General features: G+C 34.7%; 1 protein-coding gene across 6 annotated transcripts in view; it reads right to left on the minus strand.

Moving 5' to 3' along the window:
- Positions 1–11,362, minus strand: part of LOC106457153 (vesicular acetylcholine transporter-like) — a 316,981-nt gene that overhangs the window by 174,633 nt on the left and 130,986 nt on the right. The window contains exon 1 of one of the 6 annotated variants that reach the window (XM_022382974.1): positions 1,444–1,563. The exons of the other annotated variants lie outside the window; for them this stretch is intronic. Coding sequence (XP_022238682.1) covers positions 1,444–1,458 — 15 coding nt within the window. The 5' untranslated portion in view covers positions 1,459–1,563. Of the gene's footprint in view, positions 1–1,443; positions 1,564–11,362 lie in introns of those variants that run through there. 6 annotated transcript variants of the gene reach the window in all.

Here is an 11,362-nt window from a genome sequence, read left to right on the forward strand (position 1 = left end):
AGGTGGTGTCTATTTACTTGTGACCACGGTGTGTACATATCTAAATTTTGGTTTCAGTTCTTTTGTTTGTTTGACAGACGAACAATTTAAGTTTTCCCCTTTAATGTTTTGGAGTAACTTACTGAAGGGAGTGGTCCAGCTTATAATCTACCCAGTAGATACTATACTGTATCGCATTAGTTATAGCTGCAGTTTTCTTTACATACTTATAACACTCAGTCTTACTTGATTTCTTGTTAAATGTCAGTTTTGGCGAACCGTTGTTTGGATGATGATATACAACATATAGTTTGTCTTATTTTCTTTATTTAATTTCGTTTTTACAAGGGAGATAGTGTCCACTTGGTTAAATTTGAGAATCGATCTGGAAGTAAATTTTACTCAACTCTGCGTTCGGATCTTGAAAAATAGCGTATTTTTTGCGCTTTTGTTCTGTAAAATAAATATCATTTTGAAAATATAACATTTGGTGTTTAGGTTTCTTTGATTACGTAATGACAGTTTAATAACTGCAGTATCCAATCAAGATATATTTAAGCACTAGTTTAAATGTTATAGACAACTCTAGCGTTTTGAAAGTCACAGTTTAATATGTTTATGATAATAACATAATCAAAAATGTTAATGTTTCTATGTCGTTATTAGGTTGTGTAATGCTTAAGAAGTTGTCCTCCCATTGACTCACCGATAAGTCTTTGGACTTATGGCGTTAAAAATCAGGTTTCGATACTCGTGGTAGATACAGCACAAATAGCTCATTGTGTAGCGTTGAGCATAACAACAAACAAACAAATAAAACTGAAATCGTATATTGGTGGCGACATAACTTTTGTTTTTCAGATCAACAAACAGACAGACTTGGATCTTATGTAATGTTAATTGTACACGTAACAGTTAACGAGATATAAAAGCATGAATGATAATGTTAAATAAACATCCTGTTTAACGTTTATTATTTATTCGTCTTCTATTTATTATATTCTGATTTTTGTTATGCATACCAGTAAACAAATTGATAGCAAAACTGTTTGTTAAAATAAAAATAAAATATTGTTTTTGCTTCTTAACTTTCACATAACTCCTCTTTTAATAAACATCATTTAAAATGGAAGAGTACATTAAACCTTTATGGTTATAAACTATGATTGATTATCTATTAATGTTGAAAATTTACTAGCCTCTGGAACACAAAATGATGAGACTGACCAAAGAACAATTTTCTAATTTGTCGGAAACTGCTGGTTTCTCTATATTATCCTATAACAAGCCAGTTCTTTTTACAAATTATAAAACCTGGAATTCAACAAACATATTTAATTTATATGCTTTCCTAGATCATTATGTATATATTTAGTTTGAGCAGTTTATGCACAGAGATGAAGAAACATTACTCCTGTCACGACCAGAAAGAATGAAAGGTGAGATCAAAAAATTCATAGTTACGTAGTCGTGGTTCATTACGTAAGTTGGCACAGAATCAGTCGACGTTGCTTACTGATACTGCAAATATAAAATTAGTACTTCAATTTGTTCAGCATGTACGGTTACCCCACGGTACAAAGCGATTTCTTTTATGTACTGTTTCTTTCACTCAATCAAGCCAGACCGAAGTACAGTCCAGAACCTGCAAGCTCGTCACCTGCACCTGCTCCCCCTGTGGTTGTCCCCATCGATCGCAACTTATATTGATCATGTTGGTGGTTATGTTCGTCACGTATTATTTAGGTGGCACCGTTGGCTCTGATGATGCTAGCAGCTACTGCTCTCAAAGAACTGCAAAACATCCCATGTACTCCGACTTTAATCTCATTTTCCTTTTTATGTTTGTTTCCTGCGATTACTTTAAAATAACTCATATCATGTTACAGCTGAGGAAGTGAACGTGCTCATACTCGAATAGCGTATTAAATGTGGAATTATTGACGGCATTAGCAAACATTATGAAGTCTTAATCAAAGTAAATATAGTGTGTTATATTTTCTTAAGGTTTATTTAGACTAGTAAAAGATTTATACTTTTTATACAAAAAGCCATTTAAAAGTACTATCAGCCATACGAATAAGCAAATACTCACTATTTCTGGAAGGAGTTGAGGTGAGCTTCACCCTACACACATCCGTACATAGCTAAGTAGGTAGCCTAGGGTAAAATAAAGGCGTGAAATATGATGTCACTGGGGGAAAGACGTTTGCTCGTTCAATTAGGCACAGTAATCACATTTACCAGTTTGCCACATCGATTTTCCTAACAACACAGAAAACGAACTTTGTTCTATCAGTTCACACTGCAATTGTGATATTTCTGCTTTACTAGACATGGAGAAACGTAAGAACTGCAAGAACAGCATTAAACTAAGTTAACATGAGGGACAGCGCCAGTAAGCACTTCGATAAATGCCTTTGAATATTTTATAGTATTGATTGTCGATTTTTAAGACTCGGGAACTTACCCCCAAAATAAGAATTATTTCCATGCGAAATACAGTCACAGTTAGTTTTGTTAGTTTTGAATTTCGCGCAAAGCTACACGAGGGCTATCTGCACTAGCCGTCCCTAATTTAGCAGTGGAAGACTAGAGGGAAGGCAGCTAGTCATCACCACCCACCGCCAACTCTTGGGCTACTCTTTCACCAACGAATAGTGGGATTGACCATCACATTATAACGCCCCCACGGCTGAAAGGGCGAGCATGTTTGGTGTGACGGGAATTCAAACCCGCGACCCTCAGATTGCGTGTCGAGTGCCGTAACCACCTGGCCATGCCGGGCCGTACAGTCACAGTCAAAAGATTATATTTATACACAGGTATCAACTTATTCAAATAATTCCTAATAAAACTTATCCGTTAAAGCTGCCGTCAGAAAGGAATCCAGGTAAAAGTGGCACAGGTGATAATAGTTTCTGGGATAACAGCAATAGTAATAATAAAACGTTGAGGCAAACTGGTACACTAAAACAACATTGTTACTTTTCCAAAGGAGAAAATATAGCAAAACGGTATAAAGTATCGCAGCAACTGGGTTCAGAAGCTTAAGAGCAAATAGCTCAACTCCAAAGAAAGAGGCTAACAAAACCATCTGCAACTAACTCAAATAACAGTTATTGTCATATTGTAGTGTTATAAAGATGATTATTCTTACTACTCATGAAGTGATTACTCTGTGGCTTCTAAACACTTCCACAAGAAGCTCTGGCTCATCTGAAATCTTGAATGAGAGAGCAAGATTTTGATGCATATAGAGTATTGTTCAATTTCAAGTTCCAGAGATCTCAAGAATTCTTTACCATAAGTCTAATCTGGCCAATGGATGTTAAGTTAAATGACGTTAACAAGATTTATGTCTACTCAGTGACAGCCACTTCCAAGAGCTGGCCACTCAAAACAGCCACGTGCGAAGACATGAATATTTCAACACTGACCTTCACCATTATTGAGGAAAATCTAGTATCATGCTTAACACAAACTATAGCTGATGATTTGATTGAACACTAACTTGTAACTAAGATATAAATACTTGCACACATTTTTTTTGTTAATTTGCTAAGATATGTTACAATAGAAATATACTCGTTTCCTAAGCTAAGAAATGATAACAACCATAATATCAGCATTACAACTCCACCCTTCCTGCCCCCCAGTGGCACAGCGGTATGTCTGCAGACTTACAACGCTAGAATCCGGGTTTCGATACCCGTGGTGTGAAGAGCACAAATAGCCCATTATGTAGCTGTGCTTCACTTCAAATAAACGAACAAACCACCCTTCTTATTCTAAGAACAATCTCAAGTTTGATTATTAGGTTTAGTATTAAAAGTTAGCGTGATTCAGCCTGCATCTAAAAAATCAAAGTACAGACAACACAGAAGCATGATATATGTGCAAATCCACACACTCAAACTAAGCTTCTAAGTTCCAACAACACGGGACCATGATATATCTATAAACACACGCAATTAAAATTATTATAATTGAGTGAATCAATTATAAAAGCAACATAAACTTGAACGTAACTTCAAAAGAAAAAAATGACATAATCGGAATATCAAACAAAAATAATCATTACAAAATCAATTCATGATGATTTATTTGTTTGTATGTAAACACCGGGCTACTTCATGTGCCCACTTCGGATATTTAGTCCCGATTTCTAGCGTTGTAAACCATAAAGCTTAATACTGAACCACTGGGTGAGGGCAACTCAGAAAATACCTTAATCTAAATGAATTATGAAATTCAGGAAATAAATAAAAACAGTCAAACTCGAGACGAATATAAATCATAGGAAGGCACAAACCAATCACTGTAGATAATATAGTCTCAGGAAAATCGAAATACAATAATACAAAGATGATCGTAATGAATTTCTAACTAAGAATACATTCGACTTGAAGACAATACTTATGGCACTACAATACAAAATAATCATAAAATGATACAAAAACAAAACAGAACGCATAAGTAAAATACAAAAAAAAGTTATAAATTCGATGAATGTGGAGTAATTAAAACATTAATAATATTACAGACAGATCATAGTCCACTGCAAGATACAATAAAAACATAAAATTCAATAAGAAAAGTAAAAAAACAAAAACAACAACAATGAATAATGAATTAAAAACAAAACAAACTGCAAATATAAATTAAACAAACTGCATAGTCATCAAATTAGCATACGATACAAACTTACAAACGTCATGCGTATAGACAGATTTGCTAGACTCACAGGTACGATATTTCATCATAAAACAACCCAAGACTATGTCAGTTATCTCAGAAAGTTCCTACAGGTAAACTTCTGCCAGTATTCACCATTAAGGTTAATCTAAGTCCCAGAAAGCAAGGTTTGCAAAGTTATTTTGGCATGTTAGTGTGTCAGAGTTCTCAGTAATTATTAATTGTCAGAAACCTAATTCTAGGTTCTGGGATCTTATATTATGACACCAAAAGGTACCACAAGATACCACGACAATCACTGGATAGGTCAAGATCTCACACTAACATTTCGCCATAGTTGGTAAAGCATTGATCGCAGCTCCCTTTGTCAATCAACGAACTATCCCAACTGCATTATCTAGTGAACATCAGATGAAATGCACTGCTGGTCCTCGAGTCCACGTATTCCAGGTAACAATTTGGTTAAATTACTTCTTGACTTAATCTAGAGCTTCTTGGGCAGTTTTCTTGAACAGAAACAAGTTAACGAGAAGTGAAGACAGAGGTCTGTCATTCGTGCCTTTACAGATAAACAATCTAAGTGGCGCGTTCAAATTATCCCCCTTGGCCTGGTACTATTGGCATGCAGAAAAATGCCTTGCAAGCTTGCATATTGCTGTTTGTGAAACAAATACATCATACAGATAGTCAGAAGCTTACGTTTGTAGATGACCCTTAATTTATTTGGTAACCCATCTATTGACATGGAAATATTTCCTGCTATACCAATGACCTCTACCTTGCGCTTAGCTACACCTTGAGGTGAAGTAACTCAGACTGGTGGATCTTCCAATAACAGCCTGCAGGGGTTAGCTTCAAAGCATTAGTCAATGAATACCTGAGTGCTCTGTAAAGACCATCCCAGCCTCACAGTACCCGAGTTCAATGTTATCTCGCCTCTACTGCTGTCTTAAAAGATCAGAAGAGTTTACCACTTTCAAGACTGATTCAAAGGAGTGGCCACCAAAAACAGCTAGTATAAAGATTAATGTTTCAACATTAAGAAATCCCTATAATCATATTTTTTACTAAAGCTAAATGGAGTCAGTGAAAGTACATGAAACAAACAACATATTTTTGTAACTTGAAAATGAAACTATATTTCATTTTACCTTAAGTATTAGGTTCATTAACAGTATTGCTTAAAATGTTCAATATATATATATATATCATCACAGGGAGTAATTTGCATTGCTAGCTTAATACACAGATTTAGGACTAATCTAAATCTCCTAAGCTGTCCGAAACTTGTGTTGTATTATTGGGAGTAGGTTCGAAAATACTGATAACAACAAGGATACGCAGCTGGTGAATCAATTTGTTGTAATAATAAGTTTTGTTTTATAAGATTGCATACCCCAAGTTAGACTGGTATATCAAGCTTACTATATTATTTACTTGATTAATCTTTAGTCCTGAGCTATATAGCCAGCTTGCTTTGATCAAAATTTGTTAATAATAGGTGAATATGTGGTTTCAACATAAACTTGTAGAAAAGTTCAGAATACTTGCACACAATTTTGAAAATTTACTAAAATATACTGGAATAAAGATATATTCGTTTTCTAATTTATGATATACGATTACAACCTTAATATCTGTATATTACATTACTATTTACGCCATTTTATCGTACCAGTTTTTTATCTCTTTGCATTGTTATTGATGTCAGTTTTACTAATAATAATATTATTATTATTACCAGACACTGTCAGAGAGACAACCTATCATCTTCACGCAGGTCATATATTCAGCTTTAATTTATATGATATTTCTATATATCAACCAATGCATTGTATGCATGAAACTTCTGAAGCAAATTTACTTTAAAATGAAGAGCAGTTGGCTGGTACTCACACTAAATAAACAAATAAATAAGAGATGTTCATTATTGGTTAACTGGTTCGTTAAATAAGCCTCGACAATAAAGATAAGGAGGTTAAAACAATTACAGATGAGTCTTTCTCGAGTACGTTATAAACAATAAATTCTTTATGATAATACAGAAAAAGAGTTGTCGTTGAAGCTATGTTACAAATGGGCATAGTTAATCCCAGAACACTGAAGGTGAATTACATTAAAAGTGAGGTGCAGTTATTCTCCGCAACATAAAGGAGGGATTAAAGTAGAAGTAGTTAATTCACAAAACTTACGTTAAAGAAGAGGAGTAGTTAGTCCATTGAACGTTGAAGCTGTGTAAAAGATGGAGGTTATTTAATCCCTAGAACCTTGAAGCTAAGTTAAAGTTTGGAATAGTTAGATCACAGAACAATGAACCTGTGTCAAAAATAAAAAGTAGTTAGTCCTCAGAACAGAAAAGTTATATTAAAGGCGAGAGGTAGTTAATCCCAGCATGTTGAAAATGTGAAATATAGTTAGCTTCAAAACGTTGAACTAATCAAAGCAGCATCAAAAGTTTATTCCTGTAGTTATTTTTCTTTTTGTTCTTCAATTTGTGGATAACACCAAGAAATGATTGGTGGGCCTTCTTTTAAAATTTAGCAAATATTGTGACTTTCTCTACAAAAAAGGAACGGGTTTGGCTCTACATTTCACAGCTGTCGATCTAGCTAAAATCCATATGATACCACAAAAGATTTCTCGCACTTTAACCTGTGGATTTGTTATAAGAGTGACAATAAACCTCTTAGCATAGACGGTGGGTGCTGCTGATTGGCTGCCCTGCTTCTCATCTGTTGTTCAAAATTAAGGATGTCGCCAAATGGCCTTAGCAGCTTTGCCATAAATACAGAATACAAGTACAAATGCTCTTGAGAAACGGAAGTGATAGTTATTTCGATTGAGGGTGAAAAACGTTTCTGATACATTAAGTTACTGGTACCATGTAAGCTACATTAATATGTAAAATGAAACTTATTTGAATGAAAAATAATATGTTATTAAAATTTTAGGAAAAAACGACATATATAAACATGAATATTATATTACGAAGTACATAAATGATTATACTAAGGTTAATTAGTTGTTTTATTATATGCTGATTACCAGGATTAGAGTTTTTCTGTAAGAAAAATATATTTGACTTAAATCACAGTAAATAATGTATTACACATTTTCTTACTTTCATTGCCAATTCTATGATTGCATTAGAAAATTCAAATAATGTTATACGTAACACCGATACCTGTCTTGTACATTTACTGGCTCATATTTACAGGTAAGTCCACAAATATCTGAAAAGTTACTTTCCAAAAATAAATTTACGTATCTGATTAAACTTAAGGATCTTGTTTCGATTTAAGCAATATACAACTTGTTTTCTTAAAGATCGTTTGTAATGAAGAACTGTAGAAATTGTATCGCTCTTTGTTTTCCAGATGTGATTGTAAATGTCTGTATCAAGCACTACTAAGAAAGCTGCAAATAAAACAAGGAGTGTTCAATGTTTAAATACAGCCCTGTTCAACATGATGCTTAAGTAGGAACGGTGTCATATGCTATTATCAATAAATAGCCGTCAGAAAGAAACCTAGTAGAACCATGTGATAGGTTTTATCTTTAACTGATATTATGAATGAGAAAGAGACTTTATCGATTTCAGCTTTAGAAAATTAGCAAACTGAGAAGAACAGTGTTCTATCTTTCACTGATTTGAAATTTTTGAGCGGTTTATTGCACTTCAACTTTATATCCTAAAGGTGTATCTGAACTACTCAGAAGAAATATGTGATTACATTTGATTTACGATAATTACGGTTTCAGATAGTGTGCCTAATCTGTGGGAACATCTGGACAAGATTGGTGTTTCAAATTTTTAAGCCTTTGCTTTAGATACCGGCTTGATAGGTTGAGTCACATTTGATCCCAACATGTTCGTTTTTTTCACTGGTCGATATATCAAGCCTTGGAGTCGACTTTTGGCTTCTGTAGTGTTGAGAAGGAAACAAGCAAAAGGAATGATTATATTACTACTAGACAAGAGCGCGATTATCTGGACAAGGACGTGATCCGCTTACAAGGATGAGGGCCTGGACCAGTACCGTTAGCGACAGTGGCGTGTTCTCGTCAACTTTATAGTTGGCTGCAGGGATTTGTTGCTGGACTGTCTCTCTTTTGGCTTGTGATGGCTCCCGAAGGTCACATCTGCCCGATCTCGTTAATTAAACCTATTGCAACGCTGTCAAAGATTCCTCCCCTATCTATTGCTCAGTAAATCTCCCGCTATATAGCAAGAACTCGAAGGTAAAAAGGGCTCTTCAGTGCGGTAAAGATTTTAGGTCAGAACAAAATTGCCTCACCAGCCTACTCTAAACTCGTGGCTAACCCGAGGTGCTCCCAGAAGTAATTTTCCGTTACCATGGAAACGGTTTTCCTGCTTCTAGGGATTGATTTTGAGTTAATTATCCTTCCTTTTCCTTCCATTCGACTCAAAAGAAGGTGGAGTCTCAACTACAAAATTGCGTACTGAATTAGGAATAGGCCGAGCTAATCTCCACGTTTTGTAGACAGTGTTCAATATGGCCGATGAATGATTGAAATTTGCTAACTGATTATTATCACACAACGGTTTTGTCAAGAATTATTGGATATTGTATCACATATTATTTGATAAATGTTTCTTTTAACCAATGAAGTTCGAAAGCAAAATGCTAACATCATCTAAAAAAAGACATGATCAACATTAAAAACTATAATCACTCCAGAAGCTTTTTTCAGTTCTCTAAATAATCATAACTTTTTATAAAGCTAGGGTAAAATAAACAAAAAAAATGTGGTTGAACACGAACAAGTACCTGTAATAATAAAAAAAAAAAAATAACGTCGATTAAAATAACACAGGAAGAAGGGAAAATCAGGAACTGCCTTACAACTTTTGAAGCCTCATGCTATATACAAATGTATGATAGGGTATAAATAATAAAATCTAAAAGATTTGTACCTATAAAAATTAAACTAACAGACCGGTGGTAAGCCGGGAAAAAACAAAGTAACCGAAAAAGAAAATAATGTGAACTATAACAGTTAAACACCATTTAACATTTCGGATTCAAGGTGAACCAAATACAAAATACCACGAATAATATTTAAATATCGGTGTATAAGCAATTAGTAGAAAAACTACGATTATAGTGTGAGAGAAAATAATTGAAATGAAACAAGAGACAAATATCTTTAAGGCTTCTTTATTAATAGAAAATTTACGCAATACAAAGGTAATCCAATTTTGTGAGAAAATGTGAACAATAGAAAATATATTTCGTGATCGAAATAATCTATGCTCCAAATTCCTCTAAGAATTAAATGTATTGAAAAAAATGTTTACGGCACTTGGAGGCATAGAATTTAAGAGACATATTCGCAATTTACAAAAACGTTTTACAGAATTAGTAAGTGTTCTATCACTGCACAGAGTTTCGTGCTATAACTTTTTCCACTACTGAATCGCACTGTCCTAATATTTTATACATAGTATATTAAGAAATTAAACAGAGATGCTACAACCCTTTAAAACTCCGAGAAGGCATATCGTTGTAGAAACTATTTCCTATAAGAACATTTTACTTGAAAATATTTAAGGTTAGACGTGATCTAGAGGATAGCGCTCTAAGCTGCAGCTCTGAAGGTCCAAGATCCGAGCCGCGATATACCGCCGAACATGTTTCGCACGTTAAGCTGTGGAGATGTTTAACAATCGCCAATCATACTTTTTGGTTTAGACTGTTTGCATAGACGATGGATGGTGCTGACTGGTTGCCTTCTTACTGGTAGTCAGTTATGAATTATGTATAGCTATGTTGAAACCTTGGGCGTATCTGAGCTGACTGTTCAGCCCATGTGACACGTAAGATGCCATGCTGAATCTACCAAATGTAAAACATCTTGAATAGCTTGTGTTTATTTGTGGGTATTGATACTCTGTCCAATGTGTTTAACTAAGTTTCAAAACGCTATTGAAATGTTATATGACACATTTGTTGCCGTAATGACATTACAAATTTTGAGGATCAAAGCATTGGCAAATGAGTATTGTTATTATTTTTTTGAATTTCCCTTATACCAGCTTGAAGGTTACTTGCGCTAGTCGCTCCTAATTTTCAAGTGATATACAAGAGGGAATGGAATTAGTTAACAACACCCACCACCAACTATTGTAATCGAATAGTGCGAATGGGCCGTCACTCATATAACACATCCATGACTCCAAAATGCAGTGAGCGATTTTGTTTCTTTTGGTGGTGACGGGGCGCGAACCAAGGAATCTAAGACATATAGTTTTGATTATTAACCATTGAGCCACGCTTGCAAATATAGTACCCAGTTTCGCCATAGAAACAAGCCAAATAATTAAAGGTTATCTGAGAATAGTATAAATAAAATTCAATGAATAAACATCACTACCTAGTAGTAAACTAGTAGATAGTTTCTCTAATTAGCTTATTGTAGCTTTTCACTCACTATCATTTCTAGGAATTAACGTTTGACAGAAACTCTTTCAATAGAAATCATTGCCAATCCTCTCAGACGGTGCCCGGCATGGCCAGGTGGATAAGGCGCTCGACTCACAATCTGAGGGTCGCGGGTTCGAATCCGCATTCCACCAAAACATGCTCGCCCTTTCAGCCGTGGGGGCGTTATAATGTGACGGTCAATCCCACTATTCGTTGGTAAAAGAGTAGCCCAAGAG

This window comes from Limulus polyphemus, unplaced genomic scaffold (genome assembly GCF_000517525.1).
Source record: "Limulus polyphemus unplaced genomic scaffold, Limulus_polyphemus-2.1.2 Scaffold297, whole genome shotgun sequence".
NCBI lineage: Eukaryota > Metazoa > Arthropoda > Merostomata > Xiphosura > Limulidae > Limulus > Limulus polyphemus.